General features: G+C 43.1%; 1 protein-coding gene and 1 long non-coding RNA gene across 8 annotated transcripts in view; one reads left to right on the plus strand and one right to left on the minus strand.

Moving 5' to 3' along the window:
- Positions 1-21617, minus strand: part of ARHGEF3 (Rho guanine nucleotide exchange factor 3) — a 348389-nt gene that overhangs the window by 47256 nt on the left and 279516 nt on the right. For all 7 annotated transcript variants that reach the window (XM_017894189.1, XM_017894195.1, XM_017894194.1 and 4 more), the window contains one exon: positions 2674-2781. In XM_017894189.1, coding sequence (XP_017749678.1) covers positions 2674-2781 — 108 coding nt within the window. The remainder of the gene's footprint in view (positions 1-2673; positions 2782-21617) is intronic.
- LOC108543615 (uncharacterized) lies at positions 160-21035 on the plus strand. Its single transcript, XR_001889621.1, has 5 exons — positions 160-359; positions 6683-6878; positions 12252-12381; positions 16285-16360; positions 20634-21035. It is a non-coding gene; the product is annotated as an uncharacterized LOC108543615 (long non-coding RNA).

A 21617-nucleotide genomic window follows, 5' to 3' on the forward strand; every position in this document is an offset into this window, starting at 1 on the left:
GGTGGAGGTTGCAGTGAGCTGAGATCGTACCATTGCACTCTAGCCCAGGCAACAAGGGTGAAACTCCATCTCAAAAAAAAGAAAAAAAAAAAAACTTTGCCAAAAAAATCTTTGCGGTTTTAAAAACCAATTTCCACATGTCAGATCCTCCCTTGGGTTTGGCTTTCTCATCCTTCCTTGGCCTCAGTCTGCTGGATTTCAGACATGGCTTGATTTCTTTCTGTTCTAGTTCTCTAGGTCAATGCAAATTTCTGAGGTGAGCAAATGTTTCCTGCCCTGTTCTCTGTGAAGGAAGCCCAGAAACAGAAGAAAGAAATTGTGCCTGAGAAGCCTGGGAAGCCAAAAGAAAGATTTTGAAGGTATGATAACAGATCTTACAGCAGCCAGGGCTGGGCTATAGTGGGAGGCACAGATTGTGCTCTTCCTAGGCCCAGGAGCACAAACACAAAAAGCCTACCAACTAGGCAAGGCAATGACGGAGAGTAAAGGGTCAGGTGTTAGAAGGGCAATTGGGAGAGGTGGGGACATTTGTAGGTGATGGTTGGCAGGCTGCCTAAGTCTAGCTCATTACTGCCATGTGGGAACACAGCACTGCTGCAAACCTACCAAAAGGCAATTCTATTATATCTGGAACACAGCAATATGAAGGCAGGAAGAGCCTAATGCCTGATGAGGGCTCACTCAACACTTTTGAATGAATGAGGGCCTTCACGCACAGAGGGTGGACTGTCCTGGGAGCAATAATGGGAAGAGATGGCTGGTAATCTGGAGGTCTCACAATCAAGAGAGGAAATAATTGCAGAGTGAACTTGAGCCACAGCCATGGGATGGAGAGGAAAGGGTGAAATGCAGTAGACATTCTAAAGAATTTTCAAAAAGCGGTGCTCAGCGAAAGACCAGATGTGCAGGACTAGGGTGGTGATGAATCTTCCAGGGGATGCCTGCGATGAACTTGTCTGGAAGGCTGAAGGACTGGTCACAAGGGAGAAAAGGTAAACACATTCTTCACTAGTTTCAAAGCCCTTCATCTTGCTCTCCCAGACGACCTTATTTTCTCTTTCTTCCGTTCTCCCACAAAAGGGATCAGGGGATTAACTAGGGATCCAGAGGCCCAAGTGCTGAGAGAAACAGACCCAAACCTATAGCTAATTAGGTGATGAGGTATTCATTCAGGTGAAACTGCAATGGAGTTAACAGAGGAACGGGCAGGGCAGGGGAAAAGTAATGGAGTGGAAGGGCATCTATGGGAAAGTAGCAAGAACCACTTGGGCTATATGTAGAGTCATGACATATTGGCAGTATGGTAGGCAGGCAAGGACAGAAAGGGCTGAGGGAGAACCTCAAACAGTTCTCAAGTCATGGATTTTCACAGCATGAGGCATGCCTTGGGTTCTGGTCCCCAGTTTTCTTAAAGACTGAGAAAGCAGAGATAAAAAAATATTGCCAAGCAAAAGTATTCACAACAAATACATGGCAGACTCAAGACAGCTGCTCAGCTAAACCAGGTGAGCCTTTTCATGGCATATTTTTTGTGGGCTTCAATCTAAAAGAAAATTTGTATAATTATCAAATTGGGTTCAAGGCCTTGGATAAATCTCAACGTTCACTTTAAAAGATACACTTCATCAACAGTTTAAGAACAACTATAACTACTTGTTAACTAAAAAACTATTATAGTAGCTAATATTTACTACTTAGTTAACTAATTCAAAGATTAATGATTGCTAACTAAGGGACAAGGCGTTATGCTAGGCCCTTTAAATGCACTGTCTTGTAAATCTTTGCAATGATTCCATGATGGTTTGGTGGCATCATGGCAAATTTTACCCATAAGGAATAGAAGACCTATCTGTAGGACAAAGTATGGAAAAAAAATTTTTTTAATAAAAAATAAAAGCAAGACCTAGAGATGTTAAGTCACCTGCCCAAGGTGAGCCAAGGTTAGAACCCAAGGTACTTCCACTCCGAGGTCCTTAGGTCCTCGTTCTAAGCCAAGGGTCAGCAAACATTTTATGTGAAGGGCCAGATGGTAGATATTTTTGGCTTTGTGGGCAATATGGTCTCTGTCACAACTACTCAATTATGCCATAGTACAAAGCAGCCATGGACAATAAACAGATGGGCATGGCTATGTTCCAACAAAACTTTATTTATGGATACTGAAATTTGAATTTCATGTAGTTTTCACGTGTCACGAACCAGCACCATTCTTTTGATTTTCCCCAAGAATTTTAAAAGTAAAATCAGGCTTAGCTTGTGAGTCATAAAAAAACAGGTGGTGAACTGGATTTTCTCCACCCAATGCAGTTTGCCGACCCTGGTCGAAGCCACTAGGCTGTGTTGCCCTCCAGATAACATCATGTGCTGGTTTCCTCAGGAGGCCCATAGATATTTTAGGAAAAAATCGCGTGAGAGTATGTCTGGATGGGGCACATAACTCTGAAATACAATTGTGGAGAAAGGCCCAACTGCAATAGCTCTGGCTCTGCATGACCCTTGTCTGCAACTTGAAAACATCTTTCTTCCTCCAAGTCCCCTCACTTGCGCTCTTCTATTGAAATAAGCATTGATTCAGGTCACTCTCAAACCAGGGGAAATTCTAGGTAGAATGGGGATGTTCCCTCCCGTACACCATGATTTTCTGCAACCATAGGCCCCGTGTGCCCTTCTTACCTGCAGGGTTTGACTGAAGCGCTTTAATGGCGTGGCCTTCACAGGCGGGATGAGGTTTGCTAGTGACGTAACTCTGGAAAGGGGTTTCACCCGTTTATTACTAGGCTCCTATAGAGTTAAAAAAAAAAAAAAGTAAAATGTCAAGGTCAATTGCAAAGACAACATAACTCCACCATACAACTGTGTTCCACTCCACGAGGTGCTGGCTATACACTGATCTATGGAATATAAACAGTGTCACGTCTCACTCCGGCTGTATGGAGATGACCTGGCTTAAGAGGCAGGGAAGGACAAATGGCAGGCAGGGGATGTCAACAGAGGCATCATCTGGGAAGACAGAAAAGGGGCAGGGATCTGCTCCTTATCCCTCACCCCCCAGTATCTGCCAGCTTTTAATTCAGAAGCTTCCACTTAGTAGAACCAGTCTCCCCACCCCTTCTGTAGAGAAAAGCAGCCTCTGATTTCTCACCCAATGACCTTGTCTTTTGTTGCTTCTGGTTACATCTTTTTAAAAACCTTTTCCCCACCTTGCCTAAAGCCACTCTTATGCAATGGCTTTCCTAAAGCACCAAGATTGTTTTCTTAGTTCATTAAATTAAAAAAAAATTTTTTTAAAGAAGTTATATGGGCTCTTAAGAAAGCATCTTTGTATCTACAGTATATTTGAAATACACATATTAATATTTATAAATTATAACCAGATAGCAAAAGAAAATGTATAGAGAAAAAGCCCTACTATGGACATTGGTTTCTATACTACATACAGCCACAAGTTTTGAAAATCACCTCCACATAAAACATTATTTGCAAATCTGCAAGTTACTTCAAACCAGGCTGATAGGTGGGAGGGAGCCTACCCATTCCAAGGACTTTGCAGACAAGAATTACATAAATAAAAACAACAGGCTGGCCGGGCGCAGTGGCTCATGCCTGTAATCCTAGCACTTTGCGAGGGCGAGGCGGGTGGATCACAAGGTCAGGAGTTCAAAACCAGCCTGGCCAAGATGGTGAAACTCCATCTCTACTAAAAATACAAAAATTAGCCGGGTGTAGTGGCGGGTGCCTGTAATCCCAGCTACTCGGAAGGCTGAGGCAGAGAATTGCTTGAACCCGGGAGGCAGAGGTTGCAGTGAGAAGAGATTGTGCCACTGCACTCCAGCCTGGTTGACAGAGAGAGACTCTGTGTCAAAAAAACCAAAAAACAAATCAACAACAACAACAACAACAACAGGCTATGAGGAAGAGAATGATGATAGACAAAACATTTTTACAAAGACAAAGAGAAGAGTTACCCTTGTCCTCCTAAGCTCCATCTGACCTGTAGTAGATGCTAGACAGCACACGAAGATACCAAATTTTGATGGACAAAGCCAAAGTAGCCAATTGTGGTGGCAAACCTCAGTCATTTCCAGAGGGAGCCTCTAGGTATTCATCTTTCCTTTTCAGCCATTGCTTTCAAAGTTTCGAGGGTTAAGGCAGAACTTCAGATTCTCCAGGACATCTCTGCATCCCCGTTCTGAACAGAGTAAGTGCTTGGAAAAACCTTTCGTGAATTTGGAATCCTGCTGAGACACTCTCATGTCATTTTATGCCCCTGCCAGTCTCAGAAACCAAAAGCCTTCTTTGAAATAGACTATCTCCAAGCTTTCCGGCATTTACATATAAAAATTTAAAAACTTAAAAAAAAATTCAATACAATCCCACAATGTGGCCCAGAATGATTTCACGATTTCTCAAAGCAGTCAGATACTTTTCCAAGACAGAGCATGCAACCAGGCTGCTGGGTACCTCTCCGGCTTCTTAGCGTGCTAAGCTGAACAGAGCAGAAAATTCTCAAAACACTAGGAAGGCTCAGTTCCAAAATGCAGAGGATGAATCTCCCAAGATGAAAGCCATTGCGTGACAATGATTTAAGAGCTGAAGGGAAAGATCTGACAGCTTTTCTGCTTCAGGTGACAATGCCCTTCAGGATGCTCCCTGTCCAGTGCCAGGCTCTTGAGCATTTGTGCCCAGAGGAGGGTTTAAAACATTTTTTTACGTCAGAGCTGCACCACTGGCGTACTGAATACACACACACACACACACGCACGCGCACGTACACACACACACACACACCACCTCTTAAGCATCCCCTGAATTTGTCGAAATGGATCCTGCTTTGGGCTGAAAATGCCAGGTTGGTAGCACAAACTGCATTACAGCAAGTGAGGTGACAAGGATTCCCTGAGGGAGCAGGACCTGGTGTCAGAGAATCCTGCCCACTGACTCTGAGTCTTTCTCTCTCTCTCTCTCTTCTATGGTTAAAGCTGCCGGGTCACAGATTTTTATATCAGAATGGGAAGGTTGAAAGGCAAACGCCAACTGGGTTCTCTTGTTTTAAAAAGGGGCCAGAAAGCACTGCACGCTCGGCAGGATGGGGGATGATCCAGCTGTGTTCCACTTGCTGTATCATCTTTTCTAAGGTTCTGCTGACTTTGCTGACCGTTTTGCATGACCCAGTCAGACAGGCATTTTCTGCACAACTATAAGATGTAGGTTCAACACAAATGCCAGCCTCTCTGCAGGTTGAGTGCAGTGCTGCTACGTGAGATTGTAATTAAAATTGATTTCCTAAGGCATTGCCGATTTGGATGTAAACATCAGGCTGCTCTCTGGCAATCTGACATTCCCAAGTAATGAACAATTGAACCAGAAGCCGTTGCTGTGTGATTTAGTGCTATGATCCAGCAATGTAAGCAGGTGCAATTTCAAAACCAGAACACTTACAGGTTATTGGATCTATGGGGGAGGCTTTATGCCTAACCCATATGAGTAAAGTATGAATTATAGTGTTCTCCTTGAGGGCTTCTATGAGAATAGAAGATTAAAAAAATTCCTGGCCTCATTTGATTTTTCTTTTCCATTTACTCAATATGTCTCCAGCTACATTTTACTGCTGTCTAAAGAGAGCCCTCAGGGAAAATGTTTCCAGATTCTTGTTAAATAGCTCTACTGAGAACTAGCAAATGCAATTGTAGGGATGCTTTCAGGCTTTATAGAGAGATAACAGAACATAACTTGCAGGGATGCTTCCTAGTCCAACAACTCAGCTGCCAGACCAAGCTGGGCAAGGTCAATGCTAAATCCAGGAACCAAGTGTCCTGTTTCAAGTGCAGACACCACCCCCTACCACGTGATTTTAAGACAGGGCAGGAGGGTATTTCACTAAAGTTTAAAAAAAAAAGAAAAGAAGAAAAGACATTGAGCATTCTGTATGGATAGTATTTTGTGAATAACAGTTTTGTTTCATCTGTTCCAGGACTTACCACTTTTTTGTTTCTCTTGTCTTATTGCACTGGCTAGAATCACCTGTATATTGTTGATTACAAGCCAAGACAGTGGGTATACTAGTTTAATTCTTGGTTCTAAAGTAATTATTAATGAGATTTCATCATTAAATATTTGCTGAGAGCATGGGAGAGGCACCCTTTATCACGTAGAGAAAGTTCCTTTCTGTACCAACTTTGCTGTGAATTTTTATCATGAATTGGCAGTGGCTTTTATCAAATGTTCTTCATTTAGTCAGAGGACAAGGAAAGAAGGAAAAGGAACGGAAGAAAAGAAGGGAGGGGTGGGAAGAAGGAAAGGAGATAATAAGGAAAGGAGAGAATAAAGAAAGGCATACAGGTCATATTTTTTCATAAATAAACTGATTTGACAATTTAAAATATCTTGTGTTTAATTACGAACAAAGGAGAATAAAACACTCTGTGCAATTTTATTCTTAGTATGATATTTTTACTAAACGGATTTTGATATTCCTTCTCTAGGGGATACAATGATTTTTATCCTCTCCTCATTCTTCCCCTCAACAGGTAAAAGCCAAAGCAGACTGTCTGCAATGTAAGAAAATGCCCATGGCATCAATATAATCTAGCATACTTTTTTATTCCTCCAAAAATAGTTCCATTGAAACAGACATGGCATACAGGAACTCCCCACTCATTTTCCCTGTGCTTTCTTTTTGCAGCCAGAGTGGGGTGGGGAATAGTAGGAATATCATCCATCTCATGTCTGCAGCTGCCCTGAGACTCTACCCCTATTGAGCCTCAAACACCATCCAGGAGAGGCTGGAAATGCAGTCACTGGCATAAGGACTCAGGCTGTTGTACGGCAGGGCAGTGTGGCTCTCAGCTGCTTTACATCTGGTCAGGAGCAAGGAAGAGGTGAGAATCGATTGTGCTAGCAGATACTCTTGCCCATGAGTTGATGGAGCCAAATAAAAAAATCTTTCAAATGTTTGGAAATGCCAGGAATGCCTTTTCAGGGTTCTATCTGTATACCAGGTGTGTGTGGAAACTGTACTCCCAAGGGTCACGTTTAATCTACCCAGGAACCTTCTAGGTGGCTTTCATCGTCCTCATGTTAAATAGGACGTTACAATCTTACAGTGACTGATAAACTCTAGCATAAACAAATAATAATAATGAGCTAATACTGGTAGCAGGAACTCAGCTCAGTGCTTTACATATAGTTGCAAATTTGATCCTATTAACAACCTTACAAGTTAACTACTATTACGATCCCTATTTTAAAGATGGAGAAACTAAGGCATGTAGTAGAGCAATTTGCTTAAAACCATTCAGCTAAAACAAGGTGACCAGGATGTAAACCCAGGCAGGCTGACTCCAGAGCCCATGCCCTACACCAGGGCCTGGCTAACTTTTTCTGTAAGGGGCTACCCAGCCTCCGTCATGACAGCTCATCTCTGCTTTCAGACACAAACAATCTGTAAATAAATAAGTGTGGCTATATCATATTAAACATTTATTTATGAACACTAAAATTCAAATTTCATAGTTTTCATGTCACAAAATATTCTTTGAGACACGGTCTTGCTCTGTCACTCAGGCTAGTGTGTAGTGGCACGATCACGACTCACAGCAGCCTCAACCTCCCGGGCTCAAGTGGATCTTCCCATCTCAGCCTCTCAAGAAACTGGGACTACAGGTGCTCACTACCATGCCTGGCTAAATTTTTAAAAAATTTTTTAGAGAAGGGGTCTTGCCATGTTTCTCAGACTGGTCTCAAACTCTTGGGGTCAAGCAATTCTCCCACCTTGGCTTCCCAAAGTGCTGGGGATTACAGGGGTGAGCCACTATGCCCTGCTTACAAAATATTATCCTTTTGATATTTTTCAATCATTATAACATGCAGACACTATTCTTAGCTTGAGGCCCATAGGAAGTCAGCTGTATTCCATCTTCAGGCCATAGTTTGCTGACTGTTGTTTGCTGACCAGTTATGTCCTGGTCAGAGGCCCTCAGCCTCAGCTTTCCTACTGTAACATACCGAAAGACAACACTCCCAGGCACTGCACCTCCCACAGGCACACCTAGTCATCGTCAGGCTCCAGTAGATAGCAAAGCTTGATTTGCCTATTCTCCCTGCAGCTGGACATGCAGGGTCCTCCCCTGAGAAACAGGGGAAACATTTGACTTACTTTTTATGTGAGTAAATCCTATTTTATTGCATTTTATTCTCTTAACTTTCTAAACACAATGCCAACTTTCCTTGACCATTTAAAAATATATATGAACAAAGTACATAAAAAGTGATATGATGCCTGGGATCTACTTCAAAATAACAACAGTGGAGAAAGAGGATGGAGAAAGAGGAAAACAGGACTGGTCACAGGTTGGTAGCTATCAAAGCTAGGTGCTGGGCACAAGTACGTGACAAAATAAATGTCAAAGGGTACATGTATTTGGTACATGCCTGTCTATGGTACATGTCAAAATTAAGTTTTTTAAAATTTTTTTTTAATGGACACAAAATTGTTTTGCAAGTGTGCCAGCGAATGCTGAACCGGAGTAGACAGGTGCTATCTGTGATTTTTTTTTTTTTTTTTACCTCAGTTATTAGGGAGGGCCTAGTGAGAAAGGATACTAAAGAGACAGACATCATCCAGAATAGAAGAAACCTATTTTTGTGTGTTGTAAAAAAGTTCCCACTACTGAATTTCAATAACTTCTAAATAACACACACTGGAATAGGGAAAGCTCCATGTGTTGGGAAAGAGAACACTGGGAAAGCAACTTCACAGCATTTAAAGACAGCAACCCCAAGGAGAGCCATGGGCCAAGTCGCCACACTCCCTGAAGTCTTTCATTGTATTGACTGGCTTAATTCACACTCATTAAGAAACCCTGGCCAGGCGAGGTGACTCACACCTGTAATCCCAGCACTTTGGGAGGCCAAGGGGGGGGGGGGGCGAATCATGAGGTCAGGAGTTCGAGACCAGCCTGACCAACACGGTGAAACCCTGTCTCTACTAAAACTACAAAAGGTGGCGGGCGCCTGTAATCCCAGTTACTCAGGAGGCTGAGGCAGGAGAATCACTTGAACCCGGGAGGCGGAGGTTGCAGTGAGCTGAGATCGTGTCATTGCACTCTAGCCTGTGTGACACAGCGAGACTCCATCTCAAAAAAAAAAAAGGAAACCCATTAATGGGTTCCCAATCACTGAACTCCATGACATAAAACAATCCAGGGGAGGTCAACGCTAATTTATTTTAGAAACACACAGAAAAATAAGGGCCCTTCAAGATCAGTTTGTCCATGGACAGGAGTCCTTCATGTTCCTGCTGTATATATTTTAACTTGTGAGCATGTTTTGTTTTCCTGTGAGTGCCTTGCAAATTCATGTTTTTCTCTCAATTGATACAATAACATCATCTACTAACGAGGCTAAAACCTCCCATTTTTGCCAGATCCTCACTCCCCTTCTGCCTCTTACCGATCAAACAAATGTAAAGCTCATTAGCCTACAACTGCCTTGACTTTACCACTCCTATTCCTCAGGGCCAGAGGGTGGTTCACATCATTTTACAGTTTATGCCCAAGATTCTCACCCTTCAAGACTTCTAGGCTACTACAAATATTCTTGTGTTCTAATTTCCTCTGATACCTCCTACTGCGAAGGCCTTCCCCACCCTTTCAGGGTCTCTGTTTGTTTGCCCACTGGACAATTCTTTAATTCCTGCTTCTGCCTCTTCCCAGCTATAAGCTTTACTTCAAATGACCCCACTCCACCCAGCATGGGGGCACTTGACAGCTTGCTTTGTATCTTTTCTTTCAATGAATCCCTACAGATTTTCCCTCTTGGGTTAATGTTTTTCTAACAAAGTGGTTGAGAATGAGCCATATTATTCTTCTAGATTTATCTATTTCAGCCTGGCTCTCATATTCACTAATCTTGTCTTAAGCAAGTTACTTATTCGGTTTCTTCAACTGAAAATGGGGAAATAACCTTGTAATACAGCAGTGAGAATTCTGTGGGTAGGAGCTACGCTTTATGGGGAATTTATCATCTGTGCAGGTGCTGGGTGAAGAGCTTTATATGGATTTGCTCTTGGCATCTTCAGAACATCTTATGAGAAAGCTAATATCATTACCCCCATTTTATAAGTGAGCAAGTCAAGGTTCAAGGAGCACAAATACACAACATCACGTATTTCAGGTAGAGGCAAAATGTGGACCATGTATTGGACTATACGCCTCTGCTTCGTTATTCTGCCCAACGACAGACAGATAATGACGATGAGCACATAGCACAGTACTTTGTGAACAGCAAGATAATTATCAGAGCCTAGAATAGGGCTTACAAATTGTTATGTTTTTGCTAAAGATTATTCCCCCCGCCACCTTTGCCTCTAAGAACAGGTGAGCTTATCTATTCCCTTAATATGTGCATACTCTTTTTCAAAAAATTGATTTTGAAATAATCTTAGATTTACAGAAGAGTTGCAAAATTAGTAGAGTGCTCCCATACCTCCTTTACACCACTACCTCTAATGTTAACATTTTACATAACCACAGTACATTTATCAAAACTAAGAAATTAACATTAGGGCAATACTATTAACTAAGCTATTAACAGAGTTATTGAGATTTCACCGGTTTCTGTTTTCCCACTAGTGTCCTTTTTCTGTTCCAGGATCTAATCTAGAATCCAAAGTTATATTTCTGTCCAATCTGTGATATAGTTCCTCTGTCTTGTTGTTTTTCGTGATCTTACAGCAAAGTAACAGAGCTCTCTAATTGACACTTGTGAAGAGTACTGGTTATTTTATAGAATGTCTCTCACTTTAGATTAATCTTATGTTCTCTCATGATTAGGTTCAGGTTATGCATTTTTTGACAAGAATACAACACAAAGATGTGCCCTTCCTGGTATATCGTATAGGTGGTACACCATGTTGCTAAGTCTTATTACTGGTGATGTTAACTTTGACTACGTGGTTAAGATGGTCTTATGGAGTGAATTATGCCCCCACTGAAAGATAAGTGTAAGTTCTTACTCCAGATACCTGTGAATGTGACCTTATTTGGAAATAGGACCTTTGTAGATAAAATCAAGTTAAGAAGAGTCATACTAGTTTAGAGCAGGCCCTAAATCTAATCACTGGTGTCCTTATAAGAAAAGGGAAATTTAGAGACACACATGGAGAAGATGGCCATGTAACAACAGAGAGGTGGAGACTGGAGTGATGTATCTACAAGCCAAAGAACACGAAGGATTGCCAACAAACACCAGGAACTTGGAAGAAGCAAGGATTCCTCTGCAGGTTTCAGAGGGAGCATGGCTCTGCTGACATTTCCTTTTCTTTTTTCTTTTTTTTTTTTTTGAGACATAGTCTTGTTCTGTGGCTCGGGCTGGAGTGCAGCGGCACCATCTCAGCTCACCACAACCTCCACCTCTGGGTTCAAGTGATTCTCCTGCCTCAGCCTCCTGAGTAGCTGGGACTACAGGGAGTGCACCACCATGCCCAGCTAATTTTTGTATTTTTAGTAAAGACAGGGTTTCACCATGTTGGCCAGGCTGGTCACAACTCCTGACCTCAGGTGATCCACCCGCCTTGGCCTGCCAAAGTGCTGGGATTACAGGTGTGAGCCACCACACCCGGCCTCTGCTGACATTTTCATTTCAGACTTAGCCTCCAGAATATGACAATAAATTTTTGTTGTTTTACGCCACCTAGCTTGTGCTTTGTTATAGCAGTCATAAGAAACTAACACAGGTGGTGTCTGCTGAATTTCTCCACTGCAAAGTTAATATTATTCTCTTTGTAACTAATACATATTTTGGAGGACTTTGTCACTTTGTGCATCCTTCTTAGTCTAATTTAGGGAGTGTTTACCCAGTATGGGCAAAGTGGCCTTAATTGAAGTACACAGATGTCACTGTTGAGGGGAATGTCTCCCAGCTGAACAGGGAGAATCAGAAGGTTGATCCACAGAGTCAAGAGAGTCAGTGTCAGGTGGAGCTGGCAAGGAAGGAACAGGTGAGATGGCTGGAAGGCAGGGCATACAGGAACATAGGACACATATGCGGCACTGAGGAGCCCTTCATAGAGCTGCTTGAGCAAAGGAGGAATGAGACTGTGGGTACAGAAAGGAGAGCTGCCTTGGAGCTTGCAAATGACTCCATCTTTTTTCGTGGAAATAGAAAAAGAAAATAATAATGAAATAATTGTTCCTAATTCTAAAATTTCCATTGAAATTTTTTTTCTGTTTTTTTTTCCCCCCCTGGCACAGAGCTAACTGACCTGGTGTCATCTGTTCCCAGAAGATGAAAGACAAAAAATGAGGCCCATATCCCAACAGAAACCTGGCTCCATTGATTAGGCCAAATGTGCTTCAGAATTATTGGTTTTTAACCCCCAAGGTGAGAAAAGGTCATCAAACTCAGAACTATAATTTTCCTCTTGTATGCTTATCAGTGATTTCAACAAAGGGACTACAGGCTTTGTGGACTTTGACAAGTCACCAGGAAATGTTCTGGGAGGCATCCCTGCTATCTTTGTCTTGGCTAATCTCAAACATGGAAGCCACATTCTTGTGTTTGTTTTCTCCAGCCATGAGTTTGGTTGCCAGTTGTCTCACATTAGGCATCTAAGGGGGATTTGATTTCCTTTTTGATAAAATGGCTCAACTCTTTCCTCTATATTAAGGTAACGTGCTATGAGGAAAAGATCCCAATTTCCTTCTTAAAAGAAAAAAAAAAAAAGCTGGGGTTTGTTTTGTTTTGTTTTTGTTAATGAGGGAACAGGGACAGCCTGGATAACTAAAATCCACAAAACACCCTGTGTTGGTTCAGTCTCAAACCCAAGCTGCAGACAGGTTTTCGGGCTGCTGGATTGAGACTCCAACAATCTCTTGTCCCCTCTCATGGAAGTGCTAAGAGCAGATGATGGCAGAAGTCACAAGAGACTCTGGGCAAATCCACAAATTAAACCATCAACTCTCAGGTGCACAGAACTGAACATACTAATGTTAGAGGGATGACGTTCATTCTCTGTGTATCAAGCTCTGTCTGCCTGAGCCAGGCAGCACCAAAAGCAGATTCGGCACCTATGGCTTCTCGGCCAAAGCCTTCCTGTGAGATGGTTGCTTTCAGGGGGAAACCTTGAATAAGGGAGAGGCATAAGGAGGACAGTTGGCAGTTGAATGAACTCACACAATGCTGGCAGGAGCCTCTGAAACCATGCTCAGAAGCCCTGCCCAAACCAGCTTCCTATAAAACACAAATTTAAAAAACAGGGGTAGAAAGAAATCACACTTTATGATAATTTCTGTAGTCCTCCTAGCTTCATTTCCTCCTGGCCTCCCCTGCTTCCTTTAAGTCCAAAACACATGGTAGCAAAATACTATAGCTCTCTACTGTTTGTATAAACTGAATGGCAAAATGAAGAAAAGGTGGGGGTAGGGGGCAAGCGAGATGGATTTCTTCCAGTACACCCGGGAGAAGCAATTAATTTTACTACAAACTTGGAGAGGGTGAATGTTCATGGCATACCGTTTTGTTTCTGAGAGAAGACTCAAGCAAGTTATTACCTTTATTCCTCTTGGTACCACTGAGGTTTTGCCCCCACACTGGAAAAGTAACCTGTCCTACTTGCCTGCCATGGGGAAATTCATTTTTGCTGAGTGAAGGTTTATGGGCTGAAGAAAAGAACCTTGGGAAATAATTCAGTAAAATACAGTACTCTGAGAGGTGAAGCAGGCAGCAGCCTAGGTTACAAACATAATCTCTAAGCAGAGCCAGTAAAATGAAACAAAACCACTGCTTCAGACACTGTATTTTTAGCTAAGGTTTCACTCTGCAATAACTTTCAAAGTTATTCATTTTAGTCAACATTATAAGGGTAAGTCAACATTTGTCTTGGCAGCAAGCCCAAATTTGTTATTTTATTAGTCTGCTACTGGTTAAATTGGCCCAAGATTAAACACATCTAATAAATAGCCTTAAAATATTGAAGTTTAGCAGAAAACCACATTCAAGTTCTCTTTACACAGGATGTTACTATTACTTAACCTTGGGCAGAGGGAGAAATGCACACCCACACCCCGGTTAAGTTCCTTTTAGCAAACACCAGCCCCCATTGCCTGAAACTCATCTTGGTCATGCCCAGACATGATGCTACAGACCTTCAGAGAAAGAGGAAGCCAAATGTTTAGCTCTGTCTGTGGTCCCTGGCTCCACATCTGCCTTTTGAGGCAGAAAGGGCCAGATGCTCAGAGCTGGAGAACTTTTAAAGAGTTCAACCTCCTTAAAAATTAGGAGAGTTGCCAGCAGCATCAAGTCTCTGTGGCCCTTACGGGAAGGCCAGCCATACGCCCAGAGGATGTTTTCTCATATTAGGTTATGCATTTTTGGCAAGAATGCCACAGAAATAACGTGCCTATAATGCACACCCATTCCCCAGTCTGGAAAATGGGGCTGGACATCCCTGGCTGGATGATGCCAACAAGGCACCCAGAGGTAGAAAAGGTCTCCTGGTCACAGCCACGGGGTCCAGAGGAAGGTCTCTGTGGCTTTGGGGTTCCGGAGTCAGTCATTTCCTACTGACTTCTTGGAAACCTTTGGATGGAATATATGTTCTGCATTTGTTTATCTCTGTAAAAGGGATTCCCTGGCTTCCCCTTGGGTGGGGTTGGAGGGAAAGGGGGAAAAGGATGCCACTGGGAGTTCCATTCCTCCTTCTTTAAGGACATTTTCTCTGCTCTCTCAGAGCTTAGGAATAATCTGAATGCCTCTGCAGCAAGTGACAAAGTTCTTATCACTCTGGCCCAAAGAGTGCATCGATTCTTTGCAAAGGATTCAACCCGTCTGGTTAGAAAGCAATACCCTATGACCTTGGGCCCAAAATGTAAACTCTATAAGCTTAGTTTCCTCTGCTGTGAAGTGAAGATGACTCTCCTATCTCCTCACAGAGTTGTTGGGAGGATCACAGGAGACTAGGTGTATAATATGCTTGGCAGACACCCACCTGTTAGAAAGTCCTCAGTAAATATCAGAGTATTGCTCTTATTTCTGATGTCCTGGGAGAGGCATGGTCTCTCTGCCAGCCTGTGCCCTTGCCCTCTTCTATTCCCTGCAGCACTGGATTTTGCCTTGATCCTTCCAGGGACAAAGCTGGAGTTCCATGTCACCTGTCAGAATCGTACCAATAACTGCTCTGGCCACTGAGGCTGCTACGAGATCATGTATTTTGATTCCACATTCCTGCCTTCCTTTTCTTCCTGTGGTTTTACACCTGTTTAGTCAAGCTCTGGCTGGATACAGCAAAACTAGTGGTGGTTTGGCAGGATTCAAGGCTATATTGGAAGAGAGGAAAGCAGTAAAATCTCAAGATAAGGACCCAAGTCCTAACCTCCCTAATCTGGGAGGTTTGCATTATCCTCCCACCTGCCCACTGCCACCGACACTGCTGAATTATGGGCTAAAAGAGCTGGTCTCCAGTCTTGCCAGATCCCAGTACTGTCTGGGATTAGGCAATGAGAGGAACTCTGGGCATTCAACCCATGTCGGATGTGCAAGGTGAAACTTCACAAAAATAATGTGTAACCAAGAAAGGACCACACAGAACCACAGAAAAGTCCTCTGTCTTTCTCATCCATCTGTCATTCTTTGAAGCTCAGCATTATCTTAGCTTCCCAGAAGAGCAAAAAGAAGTACAGAGATGAAAAAGGATGCGCAGATCTTAATCTCAGTGTCCCAAAGGAAGGACAGATTGTTCCAGCTGAATCTGGGATGATCAAACACATCTCAGGCAAGCAAAGCTGACAGTCAGGTCTGTCATCTGACTGAAAACTAGACAGAGACCAGGGATCCCAATTGGTTGCTGGGTAAAAACTACAGGGACATCTGACCAAGGGCACTGAGTCTGCAGAAGAAAATGGATCCCCTTCTCTTGATGTGTAGTTGGTTTCTGTTTTTGACAAGAACAATGATTTTGAGCAGACAGGCCTTGCAGAGATGTGACCTCCAGAGAGAAACACAAAATACGTTTGAGGTGCTCCCTGGTAACTCCCAGCTGTCCCTTCTAGCACAAATTATCCCTTCAAATGTTTGGTCCATGTGTGTCCTCAGGAGCACATGCCCACACTTAGAACCAGGGGACACAGCACCCGGGTGTTTTAGAACACTCTGCTCCCAGCCGAGAACAGAATACATTCAAATCTGATTATTCAGAATGGAAAAAGCTACTAGTCAAACAACCACATGGGATTGATTAAATAGGAAATAAATTTTAAAATCTTAAACTTTCCTGTTTTTGGCTTTCAGCTGACATCTTACCACCCACTGAGCAATGGTATGCAGAAAAATAAGATACAAAGCATGCTGTACAGGAAACTGTGAGGTAAGTAATCTATAATGGATTCATCTGGCATTTCTGTTGCCCCCACACACCCCAAATGAGCAGATGAATAGCTTCAAAATGTTATTCTTTGGGAGGGGTGTATGTGCATGTGCACGTGTGCAGAACACAAAACTGATTTCATTTGTTGAGACACTTTCCATTCTGTAGTGCATTTTTAATGGCAAGAATTAAAAAATACCCAGTAACAATGGATTTTTCCAAAGGTTCATAACAAACACTGACTCTCAGTGCTGTACATTTGCAACCTTGAAACATAGTGATTACATGTTATTTTGAACTGTCAGCAATTAATATGCAACCAGAGGCCGGGCGCGCGCGGTGGCTCAAGCCGTAATCCCAGCACTTTGGGAGGCGACGAGGGTGTGGATCACGAGGATCAGGAGATCCGGACCATCCTGGCTTAACACGGTGAAGACCCGTCTCTACTAAAAGAATACAAAAAACTAGCGCGGACGTGGCGGGGCCTGTAGTCCCAGACCGGAGGCTGAGACAGGAGAATGGCGTGAACCCGGGAGGCGGAGCTTTGCCGTGGAGCGGAGATCCGGCCCTAAGCACTCCAAGCCTGGTGACAAGCGAGACTCCGTCTCAAAAAAAAAAAAAAAAAAAAAAAAAAAAAAGCATACCAGATGTATCATCTATCTACAGTTTATTATGCAGAAGCCTGTGAATATATATATAAAAAAAACGGATGTACACACACAAAGAAGGCAGGAGCTCAGAGACTCAGGCTTTGCTCCCAGAATCATCTCAGCTAAGTTTCATTCCATAAGGATAATGGGGAAATGGTAGACAGTGGCAACTGACTTAAATGAAAGATAAATCAAACTGTGATTTGGTTTGTTGGGTTTTCTAAAAAAAAAAAAAAAAAAAAAAAAAAAAAAAGTTGGCTAGCCATTGTAGAGTCAAGGACATTATTCTGGTGGTAAAATAAAAATGGTATTTATTCCTGAGGTAAAGGATGCCTGCAGCAGACAGCAGCAAGGTTCTCAAGTGTTTTCCAATATGGGACATCTACAGAGGAGAGGATTCCTTTGAAGACTGCTGGAAGTCTAAACTGGCAAAATAATTTCCTTGGTAAAGGTTTCCCAAGCACTGCCAGGTTGCGAAGGGCACAAGGATGGAGTGGAAGGTTCTTCTTCTACATGCCAGGCCCTCCTTCCCTCTGCCCCAACATTTGAGAGTCAAGTGAGGGGTGCCCCTTAGTTTGCAAAGCAGGACTGTGCAGAGGGCCACTTGACCCTGCAAAGCTTCGATCAATTGCGATTAAATAAATTATACCCTGCCAAGGCACTTGCCTACTCATAGACTTTAGCAATTTTCTAGAAACAGAGCAGTCACCCTACACCTGATGCAGGTGTGACTGTTGTGACTCTGAAGCACTATGTAAACAATGAGGGAAGCCTAGGAAAGGGAAGGAGGAGGCACCAAGAGCCATGGAGTCACACACGCTCTCATCTATGCCATACAGCAGCCCTGTTATCCTGTTTCATAGAGGAGGAAGCAGGTGTTCAGAGAAGTGAGATGACTTCCTCCAAGTCATACCCAGTAGTTAACTGGCAGTGGTGAAATCTGAATTCAAATCTACCGCCTTGAAAACTTCCCCCGCCACCCCACACTGGCTTCCCAGGATATACAACTTCCTCTGATAATAAATAATAATATAATCGCAATATACAGGAGGACTTTGTGCTAGGCTGTGCCAAAGTGCTTTCTGTGCATTATTTCCTTGACTTAAGTTAGTGCTATTAATATACCCATTTCACAGTGTAGGCAACTGAGACTCAGAGGGGTTAAGGGCCTTGCCTGACATCACACAGCCCAAATTGGGCCCAAAGCTACTAACTCAGCAAGGCCTGGGTTTTTTTTTTTTTTTTTTTTTTTTGAGACGGAGTCTCGCTCTGTCGCCCGGGCTGGAGTGCAGTGGCCGGATCTCAGCTCACTGCAAGCTCCGCCTCCCGGGTTTACGCCATTCTCCTGCCTCAGCCTCCCGAGTAGCTGGGACTACAGGCGCCCACCACCTTGCCCGGCTAGATTTTGTATTTTTTTTTTTTTAGTAGAGACGGGGTTTCACCATGTTAGCCAGGATGGTCTCGATCTCCTGACCTCGTGATCCGCCCGTCTCGGCCTCCCAAAGTGCTGGGATTACAGGCTTGAGCCACCGCACCCGGCCCTGGGTTCTTAATTAACCACAGCATTGTTAGTTTCCTAAACCAGGGGGGAACTCTGAAGTGAATAGGCTGTAGAGGCAAAAGGGAAGTAGACACTGATGCAGGCAGTGGAGGAGGAGAGAATGTTCTTTCGGCATTCAAGCCCTATCGCTCTGGAATCGGCAGCTCCTCTTGATTCCTCCCTGAGAATCTTAGTGAGCCCAGGTTCAAAGGTGTCCTGCTCGCGTGTCCCCAGAAGATGTTGCCCTCTGATAAGGGCACACTTGAGGACTGGGGGGTGGCAGGCATCCAGCATCAGGGAGCTCATTGGATGACCACTTCTCAGTATTCCCCCTCCATAGTCTGCCAAGCTACCCAATGAAAGAGCCTGCTTCTCCCCCTCCCCCTGGTTGACAGTCACTACCGGTATGATTGTGTTGTTAATGACTTGGTCAAACTGAAGTAGAAGTTCCTTGAGAACAGAAAGCATGCCTTTTCTAAACCGGGGGAAAATGATACACAGAGCCAGGTCTCAAATAAATATTTATGGACAATAAAAGAGCATTAGGGGTCATTTTTTAGTTGTCTAGCTCTTTACCAGCTCATATCCATCACACTATGGAGTCTCCCTACATTTCCAACAAAGGATCTATTTATAATTAAAGCACCCTGCAAATGAATAGGGCATCAAGAGCTCAAAGCAACCTAATTCACCCTCATCTGCTTGCCTTGGGTCTGTGTCCATGGTTGGCATTTGGCTAGGATTCTCAGATGATGCATGTCAGGTGGGAGCTGGCCTCGGGACAATTTGCTCCCTACTCCCCTGGCCAGGGTGCCTCTCTACCCAGAGCTCACACACCAACCCCTGTTTGAAAGTCAATCTGGGAACAATCAGAAGGCCACACTAGATTTTTTTGTTGTTCTACCTGGCAGAAATGAATGTGAAGCTTGGCAGTATGCTTGGAACATCTTTTGTTTTTTTAAAAAATAATAATGCCCAGTGCTAACTCTGATCACTTTATTTCCTACAAAGGAAGGAGCTACCTCCTAGCAGATGCCTTGGTAGGTATAACCACCTATAGCTTCTACTCAACTGATCTACGTTCAAGATAGATGCTGCTGCTGCTGCTGCTAATGACTTATTAAGTACTTGCTTTGGTGGAAGCCCTTTATATGCTCATTTCAAATTCCCATTTTTCAGATGAGGAAACTAAGGCTTAGAGGATGAGACACAAGTCCAAGATCTCTCAGCTCACAGGTGGCCAAGTGGGGATTCAAACTCAGTTCAGGCTGACTTCCAAATCCAAGTTCTTAACCATTACATTCTAGGGCTGACCCCAATTAAAGTGTAATCTCATCCAATCCTTCCCGCCAGAGTGAAGGGGAAAAGGAACAGGATGGGTTGAATCATTTTAGCTGGAACTTTGGAATGTTCTTTGAAGCTTTGAAAAGAAAAAGATGTATGTTCTGAGGGCAGAAATCTAGTTTTATTTTTTAAGTTGGCTAAGATGTAGCACAGATTCACTTCCTATAACACATTAAAGCCAATTTTTATCTACTTAGTCTTAATATCTGAAATTTGGGTCCTATGCTAAATGTCCAAATTTCAAGTTTAGTTTGCAAGTGACTGTGTCAAACTTGGGAACTTATTGTAGACTTTTAATCCTAGAAAACCCCTCAGAACATGCCTTGTTCACTGTTTCCAAACTCTCTGTATTGCCATGATAATTTTTTGCCATATGTACATGTCACCTGAGCTATTATGCACTATTTCCTTAATTAGTCATTTTTTACTTAAAAACTTATTGTAAAAATAAACTCTATCACTGCCTTAAATGGAAAATCACTATCACCTGCCATAAACAGATGCTAACTTTAAAAAATGAACCCTGAGGCCTACACTTAGTTACACAGGGAAATTATCAAGTGAAGGGGAGGTGTTAAAGACACACTAATTCCAAGTGGAAACTTGACATAATCAGAGAATTTAAAAGGGAAAGTGATTAAATTATTTTGTGATTTGTCTTTGTAAGATTTGAGCTGCCCAAGTGGTATGAAACCCACCTTCTGGAAAATAACGATCTAATCCAGTCCTCTCATTCCAGAAACAGACCCTGAAATGCCAAGAAACTAAGCCTACTTTTGCCCTGTCCCCTGCTACTTGGGAAGCTCTTGTATGAACCAGCTTAGAAATAAATGCTGCATTTAAGAGACTTCCGAAGCAAGCTCCTGTTCCTTGACGTTGGTGTCAGAATCAAGCTTACTCTTCTAGGCTCTTGGAACCTGGGCATAAAGCATTCAGAGACGAATAAGAGAATGCAACGTGTCTTTTCCGATGCTCTCTCCTTCAGAGCTCTCAGATAAGTCACCATCAAACATCTGAGGAGGAAGGAGGTGGAGGTGACAGTTCATCATGCATCTGTGGCTTACACACAAGAAACCATCAGTTCTCCCTCTTCTTTATTTCCTTCTTTACAGTGGTTTCTGACTCCTTCTGCAAGATCACACCCAGACATCCCAACGCAATCACCAGGATGGCTGACCAGGGATGAGAAAATGAACTAAGACTGCCAAAACCTAACACGATATTGATGAGCCACTTTCACTGCGCCCCCCTGGTCCCCGAACCCATATGAAGTCAAAAATTAAAAATAGTTTTCCCCAGTGACCTTTAGTTATCTTCTCTGTATTTGCCTGGGGTTGTTCTTGTTATGCCTGCGTCACTCGCGATTATGAAATGTTAGTATGCCAACATAAGATAGCACACTTGAAATAGGAGCTTGCCCTGGCCTTGGGTTCAGAAAGCACCCACAGGGAAGACTCACCATTTTGCCCCCCTCGGCCATCTGGCCCAACTCCATCTCTTTCCGCCACTAGCTTGTTCCCTTTTTCCTTCTGTAGCGTCTTCCTCTAGGAAGACTCCACATTTCCAAATCTGACAGCCCATGGCAAGTCCAAAATATTTACCTTTCTTTTATCCTTTTTACATTTTATTTCAGGGTTCAGACACAGGCTCTCAGCTTTATTTAATTCAATCAGTTTGCCAACTTCTAATGCTAACGGTATTTACAGAAAGAGTGCCCTCAGGA

Source organism: Rhinopithecus bieti, unplaced genomic scaffold (genome assembly GCF_001698545.2).
Source record: "Rhinopithecus bieti isolate Rb0 unplaced genomic scaffold, ASM169854v2 scaffold_21649, whole genome shotgun sequence".
NCBI lineage: Eukaryota > Metazoa > Chordata > Mammalia > Primates > Cercopithecidae > Rhinopithecus > Rhinopithecus bieti.